At 39.6% G+C, this 22,005-nt stretch overlaps 1 protein-coding gene across 4 annotated transcripts in view; it reads left to right on the top strand.

The window, feature by feature from the left end:
* Positions 1 to 19,865, top strand: part of IWS1 (interacts with SUPT6H, CTD assembly factor 1) — a 35,939-nt gene extending 16,074 nt beyond the window's left edge. For 2 of the 4 annotated variants that reach the window (XM_056110394.1, XM_056110392.1), the window contains exons 5-14: positions 176 to 233; positions 1,515 to 1,612; positions 2,631 to 2,781; positions 3,447 to 3,529; positions 4,895 to 5,024; positions 5,971 to 6,088; positions 7,618 to 7,729; positions 8,694 to 8,750; positions 15,192 to 15,303; positions 19,491 to 19,865. In XM_056110394.1, coding sequence (XP_055966369.1) covers positions 176 to 233; positions 1,515 to 1,612; positions 2,631 to 2,781; positions 3,447 to 3,529; positions 4,895 to 5,024; positions 5,971 to 6,088; positions 7,618 to 7,729; positions 8,694 to 8,750; positions 15,192 to 15,303; positions 19,491 to 19,622 — 1,051 coding nt within the window. In that variant the 3' untranslated portion in view covers positions 19,623 to 19,865. Of the gene's footprint in view, positions 1 to 175; positions 234 to 1,514; positions 1,613 to 2,630; positions 2,782 to 3,446; positions 3,530 to 4,894; positions 5,025 to 5,970; positions 6,089 to 7,617; positions 7,744 to 8,693; positions 8,751 to 15,191; positions 15,304 to 15,753; positions 16,098 to 19,490 lie in introns of those variants that run through there. The other 2 variants (XM_056110393.1, XM_056110395.1) reach the window with 2 other exon arrangements.
* Positions 19,866 to 22,005: the final 2,140 nt, after the last annotated feature.

Genomic DNA, 22,005 nt, shown 5'->3' with positions numbered 1-22,005 from the left:
TGATCCCTGGCATCCCAAATGATCTTTGAGCCCAGCGAGAGTGAACCCTCCCTGAGTAGAGTTAAGAGTAATCCCTTACCACCATCAAGTGTGACCAAACCTCCCCCTCCCACCCTACCCCCCAAAAAATAAAAGCACAAGACAAGCAAATGAAAGGGTTTTTTTTTCCTTTCAGGAATCTTATTGCAGATATATTTGGAGAATCGGGTGATGAAGAGGAAGAAGAATTTACTGTAAGTATGAGGTAGAAATATTTTCTTTCAAACAGCTTGTTTTTACGGTTTTCTAGTGTATGATTAAGTGAATGGAAATAAACAGGTTTAATGTATTCTAAAGAAATCTATGTGGCTTTTGGCAGAAATCCCTCCGGACTTAATTAGTAAAATATCAGAAACCCAAACTCAGTAGTGACTGCATGACATTATATGGGCTTTATAACCAGCAATAGAAAACAAATTATTTCACTATTCCTTTTTAGCAGGTGTGATTGTTGGGGTAAAATTTCAAATAGTAGTGGTGCATCTTTTGTCGAAATAATGTAATCAAAGTAGAAAGAGAGTTAAGTGGAAATCATCTGCCTCACAGGCATGGGGAGAAGTGGGATAGGGTTATATTGGGGTTCTTTGTGATGAAAAAAACGCACTGGTGAAGGGATGGGTATTTGACCGTTGTATGGCTGAGACGTAAACCTGAAAGCTTTGTACTGTTCTCACGGTGATTCAATGAATAAATTTGAGGGGGGGGGGGAGAAATCTGTAGTAAAAGTGTCCTAAAAAAGAAAAGTTATGCAAAGACATAAAAGGGAAACAACAGGCAAAATTAAGTAGGGGGTTAGGGTTTGCACATTAAGATACAATAAAATTTATTATATGCCTTTTGTAGTAATGTGTAAGGATAGGGATGGTGAGATAGTGTAGCAGTTAGGTCTCATGCCGGGCATATATCCAACCCAGTTTGAGCCCCAGCCTGCCAACCACCACAACACTGTCTTCTCGGGCCCTCACAATAAGCAGCCTGGTTGGCAAAGAATTACTACATTGACACACTGAGCACTGTTTATTTGACCCTAAAAGAATAATTTTCACAATAAATCTGAATCTGATTTTTGCAGTGACACTTGGTAACCAACCGTAACTCCTAAGGATAACTAAAATAACTAGAGTGATTTTGCAAGAGAAATAATAGGCTCCAATGTACTAGAGTGTTATATTTAGCAAACGATTGTTCTCAGAAATAATTTTATCTGCTAACTAAAAAGTTAAGAATTTAGGAATCTCAGGAAGGTGAAAGATCACATGAGGGAAAAAAAAACAACATTAAGTATGTTGTATAAATCTGCTCAGTGCTTACTTCTTACTCCTTGCCCTGAGTTCAGGGATCACTCCTGGCATTGCTCTGGGGATCAGGGATTTGCTGCCAGGGATCAAGCTAGGGTTGGCTTTGTGCTAGGCAAGTGCCCTATCTACTAAGGAAGGAAATCTATAATAAATCTGGCTAACTTAACTTTTCCTTAGGGTTTTAACCAAGAAGATCTGGAAGAAGAGAAAAATGAAATGCAGGTAAAAGAAGCAGAAGATTCAGATTCTGATGATAATATAAAGAGAGGAAAACAGTAAGTCTGGTTTTTGTTGTTAGTATTACTGTTTTGGTTTCAAAGCCACACCTGATGGTGCTTATGAGACCAAGTGAAACCAGGGTTTCGGCCTTCACTTCACACATGCAGAGCATATGCTCAGCCTTTTGAGACAGTTCTCTACCACTGTTTGGGGTTTTGTTTTTCAAAGGAATTTGATCATGAAAATTTGAAAATTGAAGATTAATACTAAGCTCCTCATTAAGTATAGAAAACAACCTGATTCATTTTTTTCTTCCATGTACCTCTCTGTATCTAGTGCTGTTTACATTATCTGCTCTTGTTATTTTTCTTTCTTGAGCCTTCCAAAATGTGCAGGTATATGGGCTTTTGATACCTATTTTACCAACTAAGCATTTGTGAAAAAAATAATCCTAACCTATTGAAGAATTTATAATTTCTTCAAAACTAGTTTTGTGAGTTCAAAGACTAACTCTTGCTTTTTTGGGGTCATACCCAGTGATGCTCAGGGGTTACTCCTGGCTGTACACTCAGGAGTTACTCCTGGCGGTGCTTGGGGGACCATATGGGATGCTGGGGATTGAACCCAGGTTGGCAACATGCAAGGCAAACGCCCTACCGACTGTACTATTTGCTCCGGCCCTCCAAAGATTAACTCTTAACTGAGAAATAATGCTTCACTGTATTTAATTTGTTGGCTGTGATGGATGAAATCTATTATTTAAAAAAAAAACTCTCTAAAGGTTTCAGCCATGGATTCTTTTTTTACTATTTATAGTTTATGAATACAATACTTGGAAAATTTTCCCTTTTTAATTCCTACTACTTGCAATAATTAAGCTGAATGAGCTTGGCAGTACTTATGGAAATTATCATGTAAATCATCATGTAAAAGTAGCAAAGAACAAGTTAACTCCCCTCTTTATGTGTTGATTCAGGTGATTTATAAATGTTTGAAGCACTAAACATGTCTGTAGATTTTTATCTTTAATTTAGTCTCATACTGTTTTTCATTTGATTTTGTGTTAATACCTAGTATGGACTTCCTGTCGGATTTTGAGATGATGTTACAGCGGAAGAAGAGCATGAGTGGCAAGCGTAGACGTAACCGTGATGGTGGAACTTTTATTAGCGATGCTGATGATGTTGTGAGTGCCATGATTGTCAAGATGAATGAGGCCGCTGAGGTAGGCTTCTTTCATCTTTTCTTTTAATTGATTGTGTGACTTTTAAGTTTATGCCTTAAACTACATGTAAGGTTCTTTGGTTTTTGTAATAAAGCTTTTCAAGTTCAAAATTTTAAGCATAAAATCACTTCATTTTCAGTAGCATATTTAGAAAAATTTGAAGTACGTTTAACAATATTTTTCTTTGTTAGAAAAGCCTCATATGGACCAGAGCAATAGTACATTGTGTAGGGCATTTGCCTTTCATGTGGTCAGTCTGAGCCCCAGGGCCCCCTATGGTCCTCTGAGCACTGCCAGGAGTAATCCCTGAGTACAAAGCAAGAGTAATTTATCCCTTAGCTGGGTGTGGCCCAAACATAATTTTTTTAAAAGCCTCACAGCTGGAAAGTAATTCCTGTTTTCCCAGTATAATTTGTTCTACAATTAATGTATTTTAAATTAAAACTGCTCTTCTCAGGTTTGCCATTATTAAAGCTAATCTGAAAAATTTGTGAGTTTGATAGCACAGATACGGAATTTAGGGGTCTATGAAAGTCTTTATCCCTTCCTGTAAAATTTATAGTTTTTTGGAAAAAATCATTTTTTAAAGATTTTAAAATTATAGTGGCTATCATTTATCGTTAACAGTACTGCATTTTTTACATCTTTTTTTTTTTCCTGAATAGGAAGACAGGCAATTGAACAATCAAAAAAAGCCAGCACTGAAAAAATTAACATTATTACCTACTGTAGTCATGCACCTTAAGAAGTAAGTATTCTGTCCTCTCAAGAAAAATCTGTTCGTTTTGGTATAGAGAGATAGGTTAGCTGGCTAAGTGCGTGCAGTAGGCCTGAGTTTGATCCTGGGTATTACATGGTCTCTCAGCACTGTCAGTATAGTCCTCCTCCAAAAAACACAACTTTTTCCTTATGATTGAGTAATATTCAGATTATACTGGTATCTTAGAAATATTAGAAAAGATTGCCTTTTATTAAGTCATAGAAAAATAAGTGAATAGAACTTCCTGAATTATCTTAGTTTCTCACAAACTTCCTTATACCATAATGCCTGGTACAAACAGAACAAATGACAAACAGATTAATAAAAACAGAAGGGCTGGAGTGATAGTACAATAGGTAAAACTTTATTTTTTACAGAGCCAGGGCAAGGTTTGATCCCCAGCAGCCCCAAGCACACCAGGAATAAGCCCTGAGCACAGCTGGGTGAGGCCCCCCCACCAAAAAAAAAAATGGAAGCACTTTCTTTTGACAATCCATTTTGAGTTTCATAAAATTACATCTGTTTCCCTAATGTGACATCATCAAATCCTGGGAGCCTACTTGTAGCATTTATCATGCTTATATAGTCCATTATGTCATAATTTATGTCATTAGACCTTCTAGATTAAGAACCCTTTATTGATAGATCCCTGTTACTATGTGGTTTCACCGGTTTACTCATATTCCTGAGTAGCTTTGGTTTTTCCTTGAACCTAGCCATACTCTACCTTCGATGACTATAGAAATGTGTTAAACACCCATTTGTCGAGGTATTCTGTATCTGTTTAGTAGATAATAGCTATCTCTGTCACAACAGACAAAATTTTTTGTGGCAAATTTCACAGCCAGACACAGTAACAACAAAGTCTCCAATGGAGACGTTACTGGGCCCGCTCGAGCAAATCGATGATCAACGGGAGGGCCTTTACTTTACTTTACTTTTTCTGCTAGAATCATGGTCCCACGTCCAGTAAAGAATAGCACTGTTCTGGGTTCTCTGTCAAAGAGTGTGAGAATCTCTATCCTGGTAGTTCAAGCATTTTTTATTGTAATAATTGGAACTCATTATTTTGACTATACCATTCATAATGGCATTAACCTATCTTGTGTGTTTTGCTTATTTTTAACAAATTATCTTTCCCTGTCAAGTTTATTTCTTAAAATAGGAACTAAATTTTATGCTGCTTTTAAAAACTCTGAATTAGATGCTCAGTTAAAAAATGTGTAACTCTTTAAAAACTGTTTTTGAAAGTATCACTAAATATGTTTCTAAAAAACCCAAAGCAAGCTGGAGTGGAATTAGGGTTTATAAACTTTTTCGTCAACATCATCATCATTCTCATTATTATTACAGACAGGATCTTAAAGAAACATTTATCGACAGTGGTGTGATGTCTGCCATCAAAGAATGGCTTTCCCCTCTGCCAGATAGGAGTTTGCCAGCACTGAAGATTCGAGAGGAGTTATTGAAGATTCTGCAAGAGGTTAGAGACGAATGAACTGTTTGCTCTGTAGTTATCTGATGTTGTTTGTATTATCACTTCTACGACACCATCTATTTGAATATTCTTTCATAAGTCTTCCAGAAAGGGGATATTCTCCAGCACAGGAAGGTACAAAATAGAATAAACTTACAGGCCTTATAAATTTTCATGTAATTGTCTATTAAAGGAAAAAGACCTTGTTGTACCTATGGTTAGCTGAGACAAATAGACCAGAGTAATGAGCATGCTGTGCAGAACTGCTGAAGCCAGAAAGAGCACCAAGTTCAGTCAGGTAAACTTACAGTTGAGTCTTGAGCTGTACCATCTTTATGCAGCTGTGACACCCTGGACAAGCTACTTAAGTAATTCCCAAGGAACCTCCTGTGTGCTAGGTGTATGGGGTGGGGGGGGTTGGTAGGGCGGGGGTGGGGCGGTGGTTTTGGCGGCCTTGGGGCTCAAACAGTGGGCACACATGCAAGACCAGTGTTCTGCCAATGAACCATACCTCCGGCCTAGTGTTGAATATTTGTATTGGTTCTTGTATTCCTTAGAACCAGGTAGGTGTATAACTTTCATTTTACAGATGAGGAAATTAAGACTGAAGTTAAGTGACCTGTCCAAGGTCACGTAACTGACAGGTGATAGCGGTGCTTGGATCTTTTTGATTCTGAGGCTCAGGCTGATTTATTAAGCTGCTGACCTCATAGCATGCTTAGTTCACCCTTTCTCACATCGTTCTAGTTTTCTTTAACTTGTCATAATACATAATATCAGCCTTTGGCACAAGCACCATGTTTTTGCTTTCATTGTATATTTGTATCTTGAAAATAGAATATTTTATTATTCTGATATAACTGAATCAGGTCTTGGATGCCCCCTAGTATAGATTGGCAGAATTCCCAGCTTCTGAGTAATTAAAATGTCTGTATGTGTTTATATTCCCCAGCTACCTAGTGTGAGCCAGGAGACCCTGAAGCATAGTGGGATTGGACGAGCAGTGATGTACCTCTATAAACATCCCAAGGAATCAAGGTCTAACAAGGACATGGCAGGGAAATTAATCAGTATGTACATTTTGATTTTCTGTTTGTTATATTTATGTGTGTAGAGAGGCATGTGTAAATTAATGTGTAAATGAGTTCGCCATTTTTAGCAATGGTCTTTTGAATTGAATCAGTAAGCTAAAAAAAAAAAACTCTGATACCTCATGTACCAACTTTTTCTCCTTAAACTTGGAATATGTTCTGTGCACTATCCAGTATTAAATACAGCAGATAAAACTATGCATTTTCTAATTATGGAACAAGAGTAGGTAGAGTTAGGAGTAAAAGTGCGGACATAGAGTCAGTAAAATGGGTTCAGATTTTAGATTTCTCATTTGTCTCTCTCCATGTCCTCAGTCTAGGGATTTAGACTCTAGTCTTTGGTTTCCTCCTCTGCAAAGCAATTACATTTACTCTGAACATTGAAATTGCTAAATGCTAGTGTCTAAAGCAGAGTGCCTAGCATATTGTTCTCAAAAACGCTAGCCTTTTGCAATTTCCTGTTTGAGGGGGGTGGCGTAATGGTCTTGTTTATTTTTATTTGTAAGTAAATTATTGGTTATTAAGTTATTGATAAGTTACCATTAGCACTCGTAAAAATTTTTAAAGATAGACCTATTTTGACAATTGAGTTCAGGAATTTTTTATTTTAAGAATTTCAGTAAAAAGATTCTATATTCTCAATAAATTTAGAAATTAGATTGTCTGTTAAATGAACAGAGGTAGTTGATTGGGGCTAGAGCGATAGTACAGCAGGTAGGATATTTATTTGTCTTGCACATAACCAATCCAGGATCAGTCCCCGGCATCCCATATGATCCCCCGAGCACCACCAGGAGTAATTCCTGAGTGCAGAACCAGAAGTAACCCCTGAGGCTGGGGCTGGAGGAATAGTACAGCGGGTAGGGTGTTTGCCTTGCTCATGGCTGACCCAGGTTCAATCCCTGGCATCCCGTCTGGTATGCCAAGCACCACCAGGATTAATTCCCGAGCACAGAGTCAGAAGTAACCCTCAAGCAGCGCTGGATGTGACAGACAGAGAGAGAGAGAGAGAGAGAAAGAGATAACCCCTGAGCATTGCCAGGTGTGACCCAAAAAAAGAAAAGACAAAAAAAAGGTAGTTGGTCATCTAGTTTTTTTGTTGGTTTGTTTTTTGTTTTTTTGTTTTTGTTTTTTTGGTTTTTTTTTTTTTTTTTTTTTTGCTTTTTGGGGTCACACCCAGCGATGCACAGGAGTTACTTCTGGTTCATGTACTCAGGAATTACTTCTGGCGGTGCTCGGGGAGACCATATGGGATGCTGGGAATCGAACCTAGGTTGGCTGCGTGGAACGCAAACACCCTACCCGCTGTGCTATTGTTCCAGCCCCGATCATCTAATTTTGATGCTGAGGTTATACTGTGTTTGTTCTATAATGGTTCTGAAATAACGGTATCTTCAAGGAAGAATATTCTAGATGCCATAGTAGTTTATTATATGAGTGTCATTATTTTGGATAATGGTAGGAGAAATGCCCTTTTGAATTTAACAAGCCATTTCTCCTTACTGAAGATGAATGGTCTCGCCCTATATTTGGTCTTACCTCAAACTACAAGGGAATGACAAGAGAAGAAAGGGAGCAGAGAGATCTGGAACAAATGCCTCAGCGGAGAAGAATGAGCAGGTATGAGGGAACAGGTATGAGTAAATGTGCTGTGATGACTCGGTCATTTTGGTCAATAAAATAAATAATAATAAATAAAGGCCCTCCCGTTGACCGTCGATTTGCTCGAGCAGGCCCAGTAACGTCTCCATTGGAGACTTTGTTGTTACTGTGTCTGGCATATCGAATACTCTCAGTAGCTTGCCGGGCTCTCCGAGAGGGGCGGAAGAATCGAACTCGAGTCAGCCATGTTGGCCGCTTGTAAGGCGAACGGAGTGATAGCACAGCGGTTACTGGGCCCGCTCTTGGTCAATAAGACAATTCAAAAATTTGCAATCTCAGGATTTTGATTTTCTTTTAGGTGGTTTTGTCAGTGATAGAATCTTTTCCGTTGAAATGTGATGAATATGTAGTGACTGACTGCTCATACCCTTCTCTCACTTTTCTAACTCATTCTTGTGGAATGTGACTTCTGCCACAGTTCTGGCAACCTCCAGGGCCAGTAGTTTTATTTTGACCGCTTGCAGAAAAAACTCCCCCAGTCCCATGTCCTAATATTTGAAGGGGAAGATATAAATGTTAACTGCTTCAGTTTGTATAGTTTAATTGAATGCAGATGTATGCAGTTGGGAAGCAAGGGAGGAGTTATTAGCCAAAAATTACAGCAGTTACTGCTGTGAGTTACTGCTCACCCATAGTGTCACCTAATGTGGAGCATAGTTTTCTAAATGTTAAACAATATATATTCCTAGACAACAAGTAGGCTGTACTGTTAAAAGATATGAATTAGTCCTACTTGATCTAGCATGGTAGTTCTCAAAATGTATGTGCTTAATTCCTCATAATAAACCCTCATATGCAAATAATCATTAAATTGGGATTTTCCTGTTTCAGTGTAAAATGATGTGAGTTTGGTATTTTTCTTTGCTCTTGTTTTTTCCTTTTCTTCTGTTCCTAATCATTGTCACTGATTGGTTTTTCCCAGCACTGGTGGTCAGACGCCACGAAGGGACTTAGAAAAAGTGCTGACAGGAGAGGAGAAGTAAGTTTTTGTCGTTTATTTTTCTTATTAGAACATGTAGAAAATGCCCTAATGCCGCTTTGCTTTTAAAAAATGACAAATGTATTCGTATTGGTGGTTGCTTCTAGTTTATTATCAATTTCACATTTATTGTCTTAAGTTCTGGGAATTCAAAATCAAATTAAAAAGAATCTGTGCTCAGAAAATTCTTGTAGGGATTATAGGCAAGTGGTGGAAGAGAGCTTATTAAGCAAAGATGGGGCTGAGCATGCAAGACTGGTTTTAGAAATAACAACCAGACTTAAGTGGTAAAGGCAGAAGCTTGGTGTCTGAGATGTGGAGATTGGAAATTCAGGTGAGAATCAACTTTTTTTTTTCTTTTTGGGTCACACCCAGCGATGCACAGGGGTTACTCCTGGCTCTGCACTCAGGAATCACTCCTGGTGGTGCTCAGGGGACCATATGGGATGCTGGGAATCGAACCTGGGTCGGCTGCGTGCAAAGCAAAAGCCCTACCCACTGTGCTGTCTCTCCAGCCCCGAGAACCAACTTTTAAAAGATTTTAAATCAAGATGAAGAATTTTCATTTTTGATTTCACAGAAAGATTTTACGTCATCAGAGTTTATTTAGAATCCTCAGAATCCTCATTCTGGTGGCATGCTGTAGAATGGGTGGGAAGGCGGGAAATGAAGACTGAAAATAGTTTAACGAGCTGATCATAAGGGGTATGTAGCAGAAGATTGATGATTTTGCAGTGACAAAATTGTAAGGAGTTTGGTAACAAGTACAGAATTGATTAGAGTTGATAGTAGTTAAAACTTTTAACCTAAGTAACTGAGTATTACCAGCCACTAAAATGGAGAAGAAAAGTGGATTTGAGGCTAAGTTCTATTTTCAGTATGTTAAATGTGAGGTGCCTGGTGAGTGATTCTTTTTTCTTTCTTTTTTTTTTTTTTAATTTTTATTAGTGAGACATCATGAGGTACAGTTGTAGACTTACAAATTTTTGTGCTTGGGTTTCAATTATACAGTGATCAAATACCCATCCCCTCCACCAGTGCCCATTTCCTACCACCATGGATCCCAGTATCCCTCCCACCCTCCATCCCGCCCTACCTCTGTGTCAGGGCATTCCCTTTTGTTCTCTCTCTCTTATTGGGTGTTGTGGTTTGCAAAAGAGGCAATGGGTGACAATCATGTTTGGTCTATTAGTCTACTTTCAGCATGCTTCTGGTGAGTGATTCTTACAAATACTTTGAATCTAGAACTTAAATTTTGGGTTACAGACACAAATTTGGTAATCATTTCCTTAGAAATGGTCATTGAAGCAAAAAAAAAAAAGGTATAAAGAAACAAATTCAGTTTTGAAGGGGAGTGTAGCCAAGCTGGCTGGCTTGCCAGTGAAGATGAAGGAGTAGAGATGCACTTGTTCCTGCCAGAGGAGAAACGGATAAGAGAGTGAGGCCATGGCAGAGGGGTTTGTACAGTGTGTGCTGGTAGTCAGGCAGCACCAGATTGTAAGAGGAAAACAGTGATGAGCTAGAGGGATCAAATACAGTTTGTTGTGGGTGATTTTGGTAATAAGACAGACCATGGTTTCAGGTTAGGAGTCACAGGAAATTTTCTTTAGCTACCCATTTTTTTCCCATGTGAAATTTGAAAATAAAGTGTGCAAGAAAATTCAGATAGTTTTCAGACTTCTCTTCAGCCTGTGCTACCTACACCCTGCCCGCTGTGCACATTATGTTCCTACTCTTACCTTCCACAAGAGAGAATAGTTACCTAAAGGTTGAATGATTCGAACTTTTAGAACTCTGTAGCACTGTAGCACTGTCCTCCCATTGTTCATCGATTTGCTCGAGCGGGCCTAGTAAGTCTCCACTGTGAGACTTTGTTGTTACTGTGTTTAGCATATCGAGTATGTCACTGGTAGCTTGCCAGGCTTTGCCGTGCGGGCAAGATACTTTCAGTAGCTTGCCAGGTCTCCTAGAGGGGTGGAGGAATCGAACTCGGGTCAGCCATGCCGGCTGTGTGCAAGGCAAATGCCCCACTGCTGTGCTATCACTCCAGCCCCTTAGAACTCTGCAGATAGATTTTAATATTGAGGATGATAATCCTAACTTTATTCTAGCATGATGATTCTCAAATATGTACAGTAAATCCTCACTTAACATTGTCAGTAGGTTCTTGGAACCTGACTTTTTAGACAAATGACTTATGGGAAAACCTGTTTTGCATGACGAAGTGATATAAATAAGATGATAGCATCTTTGTCACAAAAAAAATCATTAAAAACCCAGAACACTTGTAATATTAAAGAGACATTTTTGTTCATTCGTTTATATTCAACCACTTTAAGGGTAGGGTGGTCAGAGACAATCCTGCTGCCTCAAAAATAACGTGAGAATCATCTCTAGACAGGATGTTCTTTCTTCTCAAGGCATGCATATGTGCTTGCATGCACACTTCAACTAGAACAGTTTAGACATCCAGTAAGACCAAGAGTGTGGCTCTGGTGATAGCAAATATGCAAAACTCTCGATTTAATCATTGTAAGGTACGCCACCTTGTATTACCCAAAATAAACAAAAACTAAACACTCAACCTCACTTTCACATCAATATGATGTGGGAGGAAACTTAAGTTCCTGGAGAAAACCCACATGTACACTGGAAGACCATGTTCGGAATCCACACACAGTGTCTTGAACTAAGAATCAGTTTCTCTTTCTCATCAACATTACAATGAACCAACTTGCTTTTAGGATCTGTTATATACAAAACTTTCTGTGTGTCGCACCACCAAATACTGGTGACAGAAAACGGATCATTCATTGATTGTTGGTAAAATGATGCATATATTTTGAAATATATGCACACCTTCTACAAGATCATTGTGGGTGATTTTAATGCCAAGATAGGACCGAGAAGATCAGCTGAAGAACTTCACATCGGGACCCATGGCCTAGAATGGAACGAACAGGGTGAGAGACTGTCTGAGTTCATCATGTCGACCAAGACCATCCATGGTAACTCACAGTTCCAGAAGGCAGAATCTAAACGATGGACATGGGAGTCTCCCGATGGACGATTCCACAAGGAAATAGACCACATCATATTCAATCGACGGTTTTGCCTGACCGATGTCGCTCTTGTCCCAAAATTCCGAACAGGATCGGACCACCGTCTCCTTCGTGCAAAATTCTACTTCACAGAGCGGGGAGAAAGGGCTGCAAAGTTCAAAAAGAGAACTCCCAAAATGACCACCAACTGGGAACTCTGGTACTATTGCGGCAACATGGGAAGATGCCATTGTTGACAACATTGATGAGGAATATGATCGACTGGTTCAGCACCTCCATGAATGTGCGAGGAACGCCGAGAGAGAGAGCCACAAAAAATCGCCTATCTTTGAAAACTCTTGAGCTAATTCGCCAGTGTGGTTTGGCACATGCCTCAGGCAACCGCAAGCTAACTTCCGAGCTCGCAAAGCAGTGCAGAGATGCGATCAAGGAAGACCTCAAAGAGAGAAGAGCAGAAGTACTGGTAGATGCGGCAGAAGCCGGGAAAAGTATTCGTAACGCCCGCCTGTCCTTCGCCAACTACAAGACCAAGATGACTGCCCTCCGACGTCCTGATGGATCTATCACATCCTCCAGAACAGCAATGGAGAAGATTATCCATAACTTCTACTCAAATCTCTTCGATAGCCATGTCCACTTGCCGACATACCAAATTCCACAGGATGGATATGTCGTTCCCAACGTTCTCCCTTCCGAAATCCGACACACCATTTCGTCAGTAAAGAAACAAACAGCACCCGGCCCAGACAAGGTCAGAGCTGAACACCTGAAGAACCTGCCATCAGTACTCATCAATACACTGGCTCGGCTCTTCACTCGCTACCTGTCTGAATGCAAGGTTCCGTCCCAATGGAAAACCAGCAGGACCGTACTACTGTTCAAGAAGAGAGACATCCATGACATTGGCAACTATCGCCCGATCTGCCTATTGTCTGTCATCTACAAGTTGTTCACTCGAGTCCTCCTAAATAGGATTGGCAGAACAATAGATGAAGGACAACCATGCGAGCAAGCCAGGTTCCGCAAAGGATTCAGCACCATCGACCATATCCACACGATAACCAAGCTCATTGAGGTTTCTCGGGAGTTCAAGAGGCCGCTCTGTTTAACGTTCATTGATTTAAAGAAGGCCTTTGATTCTGTTGAGATGGAAGCAGTCATTGAAGCCCTAGCCAATCAGGGCATTCAAGCCCAATACATCAGGATCCTCCGTGAGCTGTATTGCGGATTCACTACCAGGATCTCACCATTCTACAAAGAAGTGATCATTGATGTCAAGAGAGGGGTGCGGCAGGGTGATACCATTTCACCGAAACTCTTCAGTGCCACCCTCGAGAACATCATGCGACGACTGGAATGGGAAGGAATGGGAGTGAAGATAGATGGTCGGCAACTACACCACCTCCGCTTTGCTGATGACATTGTTTTAATAACACCAAACATCAGCCAAGCGGCACAAATGCTGGCCGACTTTGACCGTGAGTGTGGAAAGGTAGGACTACAGCTGAATCTTACGAAGACAATGTTTATGAGAAACAGCCTCATTCCTGACGCCCCATTTGCTCTCAACGGAATGATCATCTCCGAATGCAACAGCTATGTGTACCTAGGTCGAGAGGTCAACATGACAAATGACCTAGCACCCGAGCTTCGCAGGAGGAAGAAAGCGGCTTGGAACGCCTTCAAGAACGTTGAAGAAATAGCTAAGAGGACGAAGAACCTCCGGCTCCGGGCACATCTCTTTGATTCCACTGTTCTTCCTGCATTAACATATGCCTCAGAGACCTGGGCCCTACGCAAACAAGATGAGAACGCCATTCAGGTCTCCCAAAGAAGAATCGAAAGAGCTATGCTTGGAATATCACGTTTCACTCAAATGAGAGAACGAATCCGGAGTTCTGACATCCGTCGACCATCAAGGATCAGGGACGCTGTCTCATTTGCCAAGGTGTCGAAAATCAGATGGGCTGGTCACGTAATGAGATTTAAAGACGACCGCTGGACTAGAGCTGTTACTGACTGGATTCCACGGGATGTCAAAAGATCACATGGATGCCCACCTACCAGATGGTCAGACTTCTTCATCAAGATCATGAATGATCGGTTTGAGGCCCTTCATGTTCCCGGAGCAAACAGATGCCATTGGGCTACACTAGCACGCGACAGGGACAAATGGAGATGTTACTGGCACCCGGTCGAGCAAATCGACGACTAACGGGAAGTTAAGTGATAAGTGATATTTTGAAAAAGGTGAGCTGAGCTGGCTTCCTGTAAAATTACACATAAAACTACCATACCACACAGCAGTTGCATACTGGGGAATTTATCCCAGAGAAATGAGAACTTAAGTTTAATCAAAAGTATATTTAAGGCATGCAACTTATAACAATCCAAAACTAAGGACAACCCAGATGTTCTAAGTGAATGGTTAAGCTTATTGGACTGTTTGTATGCCACAGAATATACTTGTAGCTCAACAATTAAAAGAAACACAATGTTGATAGGTGAAACAACTTAAGTTGCTTTATGACAACTCTCAGTCATCGTGTTGAGAGAATACAGATTATTTCTAATGGTTGCATGGAATATTGCATTTATATAACATTCTTAAAATTTCATTCCTAAAATGAAACCAAAACTACTGAACGAGTAACAAATATGTGGTCACAGAAGGTATAGGGACTGGGCAAATGCAGAGGAAGATAGAGATGTTTATAAACAAGAAGAAACCTTGTGGATATAAATCTACACATTCTGTGAAATTGCTTAGAACCAAATACAGATACAAATACAAGTAAAACTCAGGAAAATTAAATTTAAATCTACCAATTGAAGCCAGAGAAATAATTGTAAGAAATATGTGTACTTTGCATGTAGGAAACCCAGGTTCAAGAGACACTGGATTTCTCTTGTTTTTTACAGTTGCATTGCATGTTGGTCAAATTATCTTAGAAATGTAAAGAAACAGTGTAAGTAGAGAATTGGAAAAATAAATAAATCAAAAAATATATTTTTTAAAAAGAAGCAGACAAAAATTACTGTATCAATAGAATATGCTGAATTATGTACACCAGGGATATACTCAGTCTTCAAAACTTAATTTGACCACCTGATTTTTCACCTCAAAAATGAACCCATGCCCCTGCTCCATTATACTAGAAGCTAAAGAGAGTTGGAAAGGAATTCTGAAAATGCAAAGCAAGTTGACTCTGGGAGGGAGATTGAGGAATTGCTACGCTTCTGTGAGTAAGCATGAGGCTAGACAGAGTACAGGAGTCAATCAGGACTGGTTCTTCCTTGTTGGTGTACTGTTATATGGAATGGTCCACAGCTCTGGTTGCCTGAATAAGTAACCTGCTCGTCTGTTTTCCTTTCTCAGGGCTCTTAGACCTGGAGATCCTGGGTTTTGTGCCCGTGCAAGAGTCCCGATGCCCTCAAACAAGGACTATGTTGTAAGGCCCAAGTGGAATGTTGAAATGGAATCATCCAGGGTAAGCAAACAGGGGAACAAGGTGCATCTCAGACATAAATTGATCATTTGGGTTGGGGTATTTTTTGGTTTGTTTTTTTTTCTTAATGTCATGTTTAATAACAATGGTTTGTGTGGTTTTACTGAAATAAAGACCTTTTCTGATCTCTTATCTTGCCAGATCATTCCTTGCTGGGCTTTACTTTATCGAATCTGGAAGTTTCTTACTAAATTTCCTCAGTTCCACTGACTTAAAACCTCAGTGATCTGATACAGTCATTTTAGATCCTTGAGAAACAGAACTACCTGATTTGGCATTCAACCCCTCCCTTTACTTTAACTGTTTTAAACAATTCTGTTGCAAAATATTTAGCCTAGACACTTCCTCTGTCATCATTGTAAATACTGTGCAGTGATCGTCATTGTTTCTCAGTAATCTCTCTTTATTTTCCATTCAAACTACTTTTTCTAGCCTGGTATTCTTAAAAAGGGCCTAAGCCGATTGGAAAAGCATAAAAGGCGATTTGCAGAACAGAAACGACTCAGCAAACTGCACCGTGCTGTCAAGTTCAGCATTGAAGGCAACAGGATGCCCCTGTAGGCCTGGCCCTACCAGTGTGTATCGGAGAGGTATCCCCAAGGAAGCATGCTCCTGCATGGGCGTGAATTGTCCGCAACTAGAGTGAAGACTGTGCTTTCTTAACCAGAAAGGGCCACGCCCACTTCTAGTTTCAAAATAATGAACCTAACAGGTATTCAGTCATCAAGTCTTCTTGAAGATTAACAAATTGATAATGAAGACCTCTTTTTAAAGGAGAGCCCATAAGGCCAATAGAGAAGTAAGCCCTGAGAAGTATTTTGGTCTTCCTATTACCCATTTTTATTTTAAAGACCCAAATCTTAGTTATCCTCAATATAGGCACATAAATTCTCTTTCCATACTCTGATCTCTTTCTTTCCTAACATTTTTTTTCTTTTCCAGCAACTTATTTTTAAGCATTAAGATTTATAATATGGCCAAGAAAATGTAACGAAAATCTTAATGGTCACTGTTTGGATGCATACCTTGTATTTTGGAGGGTGATTGTGGGTGTCATTGTTTCTTATCCCACGTTCCCTGTAGGTGATGGTGAGGTGGGAAGAAATGACCCAACCTTCTGCTAAAGCAGAGAAGTGTCAGACATGAGGAGAGGGAAATTAAGTTCCTGTATGCCCAGCTCTCCCATGGCTGTGGCTGTGATTATACTGCAGTTAGAGCATGTTAGGGCGGTAGATGATCCTATGTCACATTCTCCGTGTTGTTCTTGGACCTTGTGACACTCCCTATTCAGTGTTTTTTCCACATTCATTCAAGGCTTCCATATTGCACAAGACTAATAATGTATTATTATGAAACATTGTCCAGTGTTCAGAAGACAGATGGATTGAGAAGGCAGATGGCTTCCCAGTGAAGCGTTTTTGTTTTAAATGTCACCGTTCCTGGACTAGGGATTTGGCTCAGCTGTATGAGCCACATGTTTGATTCCCTGGGTTTCATCCCTGAGTACTGCAAAAAATAAAATTTTAAAAATTGAATGTCATTTTTATACTGGAATAGCATGAATAAACGTAAAGTAATTCTCCAAAATCCCACTCCACGCTAAGTTTTCACTGTTAACAATTTGGTTTGTAAAATGTACATTCAGCAGTACTTTAAAACTAGCTTTTCCTGGTTATTACTGTAGAAAAGTTTGTAATTAAGAGAAAAATCTTCCCACCAATCAAAAATAATTAGAATATTTTTTATTACTGAAACTTTAATCTTATATGATAATACAATTTTACTTTTCTTTCATTTAACCACTAACATATGTCATTAATAATGGCTGTGTACTAGTCTGTTATAAATGTGCTTTATTTTCCCTCTCTGGCTTCCTGTTTTTCTCACCTAAATAGTAGTGTGCTTGCTATACTATATTTTTATGTTTATATGTTATTTCTTGGAGTGCTTTTAAAATAACATTAAAATGGCAAAAAATAGTACATGTTTTTTATATAAATCTTTCAAATAAAATTGTTGCTTGTATTTCTACCAGACCTTATTGACATTTTTGGTTATTTCTTTTTAATTCTTTTTATATGTATACAAAGACAGTGTCATTGATTCTGTTTTTGTTTTTATTTAACTAAACATTCTTCAGTGACAGTATTGTCATAATAGTTATACTATTATTTTGATAAGCACTTGCTCATCTTTTAAGCTGCTTTGATTTTCCATTGCTGTAAAATTGATGAATCAAAAGAGAGGCCATTCAATTTGGCATGTCAGGTATTGTTTTCTGCGTTCTTAGACTTCTAATAACTTGGCATCTGCCATTTTAGTGTTAAAAGCTAGAAAAAAGTATAGATTAGAACTGGACTCGGTGTGTCACAGTTGCTGGGGTGGAAAGATCCATAAGGCACGGAAGGTTAGGGTTGGTTACTCGAAATACTCAAAATCAGAGCACTTTGACTGAGATAGAATCAAGATACCATACCTCCAGTGTTTGATAGGATGGTGGTACCATAGTTTATTTCCTTATGATAATGAGTGTTTATGCAAATTCAGGCTGTTGAGTTAAAATTGATAAAGAATGGTGACTTGAGCAGGAGAGCAATAGTATAGCTGGTAGGCCACTTGCCTTACATACAGCCAATCTGGGTTCAATCTCTGGTATCCCATATGGTTCCCCTTAGCCCCATCAGAAGGGATCCCTGAGTGCAGAGTCAGCATCAATCCCTGAGCGCTATCTAGTTTGGTAAAAACCAAGAGTGATTATTTGAAATTGGGCCATTCTTAGAATGGAAACTCAGCATGTTTCTTGTTTAAAAATGACTTAGTGGGGGCTGGAGCGATAGCACAGCGGGTAGGGTCTTTGCCTTGCATGCAGCCGACCCGGGTTTGATTCCCAGCATCCCATATGGTCCCCCAGGTACTGCCAGGAGTAATTCCTGAGTGCATGAGCCAGGAGTAACCGGGTGTGACCCAAAAAGCAAAAATAAAATAAAATAAAGAATGACTTAGAAATCTTGTTCATATCTGAGATGGAAACTGATGACTTTGTAGGCTTCCTGCTCTAAAGAACTCACCTCACTAGTGCCAACCTTGGAATGTCTCCTAGTCCCATCCTTATTTTAAGATTTCATGAATGTTACTTTACAGATAATGATTTGATAGTAACATCACCTAGGAAATAAACATTACTCGTACCCACTATACAGTACTGAAGCTCAGAATTTGCACAATAGTTGGCCCAGTACTTTTCATACTTTTGAGAGGTGTTTTGTTTTGGGTTTTTTTCCCCCTTGGGGAACAAGTTTTTGCATGGTAATACAAACATTTCAAAGTATTTCTTTTTTAAAAATCAAACCATTAAACATAAAAGGCAAGAAGAATATGATGGAAAAATTAAAGCTCCTTAGATTTTTTAAAAAAAGACAATTTTCTTACTGTGTCAGGTATTCTTATTTACTATATATCTGATTTTTTAAGGTAACCATAATAAATAATAATAACTGGTCTTTATCTTGAGCACTGACTGTATCTTAGCCTCTGTGCTTTTACTTGACTTCATCTCACTTTTCAGCAGTCCTGAAAGGAATATAGACCCAAGATCTGATTGGCCCAGGGTCACAGGGTCTTAGAAGATGGAACATGATCATTTACTCTAAGTCTGAGGCTGGAGCTCTAGCGCTTACTAACTTTGCTTTACTAATCTGCTAACACTTTCATTGTGCTGTCTTTTTCTCAGAAAACTTTACTTAGACACCTGATCATTATTCTTTCTGCCATTCTGCCTGAAGGTGTATAAGCAAAATGATGAGATTCACATTTAGGTCTCGAAAGGCAAAAGCATAAAGGCAAAACATATTCTTACGGAAATAATAGGGATTGTGGTTTTAATTTTTCACTTTTTATCTGGGAGATCCCCATGGATTGGGGCAACATTTTCCAATAAAACACCAGGCATAGAAAATGATTCTTCATTTGAGCGGTTTTTTTGTTCTGTTCTGTTTTGTTTTAAATACTGCTATGTATATTTGCTCTGTTCCTGAGGTCATCAACACATCCTGGTTATTGGAAAGCTAGCAACTCTGTCTGATAACTTTCAGTTAAAAGAAGGTAAAAGACAAAACTGACTGCATATATGTATTTCAGAAATACGCTCTTTTAACTTTTCCTCCACTCAGTTTCAGGGGACCTCCAAGAAGGGTATCAGTCGACTGGATAAACAGATGAGAAAGTTCACAGATATCAGGAAAAAAAGCAGATCTGCACATGCAGTGAAAATCAGCATTGAGGGCAATAAAATGCCATTGTGACCTTGCTGGGATATAGCCCCATCGCTGTGATGTGAAATGCGCAATGGACTCTTTGGAGAAAGAAGATATTTTAAAACGATTTTTAGTGTATCTGTAAATGGTTCTGCTTGTATCAATGTTGTCATAGGACTTGCTTTTCTCTTAGTTGTATTTAAAACTGTTTGTTGTGTACTTTGTACAGAGGAATACTAGTTATACTTCTATAAACTTTACACAATAAAACTCCATTCTGGTTTTTGGGCACTGTGTCTTCATTGCCTTTCAGGGTGTGAAAATTGGTTATTTCTTGGTAAGTTAAAAAAAAAAGAAGAAGAATCGTATATTGCAATGTTTGAAATGACTTTCCAAAGATCAGAAACTTGGTCTTAGTCCTGGCACCAAGCTTCTAAGACTTCATTAGAATATATCCTAAGTAATAGGAGTGTCATGGGTTATTAGCCATTCCCCACAAATGGCTTTCCTATGGGAACTGATCAGATTACTAAAGGTCACAAACACCTGCCACGTGGTTGAGAGATTAGGACTTTGAACAGACCTGACCTAGTAGGGTGAGGGTGGGGACAGGGAGTACTGAAGATTGAGTTCAGTCTCTTGGCCAATACTATTTGTCTTGAATAGAGAAATCCCAGTTAAAAGGATACTGAAGTGCAGTGAAAATTAAGCTTGGTTAACTGATTGAGCTAAGGGGGGGCGGGGGGGGGTGTTCCTCGGTTCTGCATAGAAAACGCAAAAGCCCTTTGTTTCCTTCTAAATCTCATCCTAGTGAAATCAATTGACTGGGCCTCCTAGTTGGATCCTTTATTAAAAATAAATAATTCTTGGGGCCGAAGCGACAGCACATAGCCCAATGGAGAGGGTGTTTGCCTTGCACTCAGCTGACCAGGGTTTGATCCCTGGCATCTCCTATGGTTCCCCAAGCACCACCAAGATTCCTGAGCACAGAGTGACCCCCAAACATTGCTGGGTGTGGCCCAAAAACTGAAAAAGTAATTCTTAACAGTACTTTTCTGATTTCTGAGTCCATTTTACTGAGTTTTGCGACTGAAGTCATAAGAAAATCCCCCAAATTTATAGTCAAAAGTAGGAATGGACCCTGTGAGCAGGCATCCAAAATGGGGCTTGGGGGTGACTGAGTCCTCAAAGGTTGGGAGTTTTTGAGAACTCCAGGTGTTTATGAAACAGCAGGAGCTGAGGTGTGGAGAGCCATCACTAAAAATCTCTGCCCATGGAAGAGGTAGCCAATCAGAGTGGAGAATGGGATGGCTGCGTGTGGGTTTTGGCAGCAGATGAAAAGGATGCCCCCAGCTCCATCTCTCCTGAGTGGCATTCTCTGGACTCCTCAGCAGTGATAGACACAGCACAGGAATAGAGAACCGTGCAGGGAAAGATCCTGACCTTCGTTCATGGGAAAGGAGTGTACTGCGTAGGACCAGGGAAGTCGTTCACTGGACCAGGCAGCTTCAGGGACAGGACCTGGTCATTGTTCATGGGACGGGACAAGCTCGGGACACTACCAGTGACATCATTCACTGGAGGAGAATAGACTGCGTGGCATAAGACAGGGAAGTTGTTCACAGGTAAAAGACATCTGGGGAGGAACCCAGACTCACCTACCTTTATTGTACAATAAACAATTTTCAGTCTTCTGAGTTTCGTATGCAAGTCTTTCATACAGTTCTCAATAACTGGAAAACCTGCTTTCCCACTAACAGCATTAGAATTGAATTGTATCCAAATTAAGATTGAAATTACCAATAAAATGTTCTTCTGTTCATCAAGAACTAAGTGTTCTTGCTAGGGTGTTGGTGTTTTGGTGTTGGGACTATATTGGGGGGAAGGGGGTTGATAAATACTGTTCAAGGAATTAGAGCTACAGTTTAAAGTTACACCAGTTGTTTATAGCATAACAGCTAGTTCTTTGTTCATTGGAAGTGACAAAAGTAAGTGTGATCATTAAGTGTTTGATCTTTCACTGATGATTATCATGTTAACTGCATTTTCACACATGGCATTTATTGGTGTAATTTCCACATATTCTTAGTTTGTTGAGTATTGGGGTTTTGTTCAGGGAGAGGGTGTGGGAATCACAGAGGGTGTAGGAGTCACACCAAGTAACTGCTCTGGGCTTAAGTTTAATATTGTGTTTAAAAGTTAGGGCCCCTGGAGAAGGGGCCAAGGTGGCAAAAAAGTGTACGCTGTAAATAGTACCTCGGAAAGTAACAATAGAAGCAACCAGAGGGCTCTGAAGACAGGTCTCACAGAGGAAGTGCATTGCAGTAATTAGCGAAGAGCTCAGAGTTTCTGTGCAGAGCTGCTATGCAATAAACAAACCCAATGGGGAAATTACAGAGTTGGGGGAGAAGTGAAGAAATTGATTAGATCC

The sequence above is a fragment of the Sorex fumeus genome, unplaced genomic scaffold, assembly GCF_029834395.1.
Source record: "Sorex fumeus unplaced genomic scaffold, SorFum_2.1 ptg000009l, whole genome shotgun sequence".
In the NCBI taxonomy this organism is placed as follows: domain Eukaryota; kingdom Metazoa; phylum Chordata; class Mammalia; order Eulipotyphla; family Soricidae; genus Sorex; species Sorex fumeus.
The sequence above is the reverse complement of the archived record's forward strand: the minus strand, read 5'-3'. Positions and strand labels throughout refer to the sequence as shown.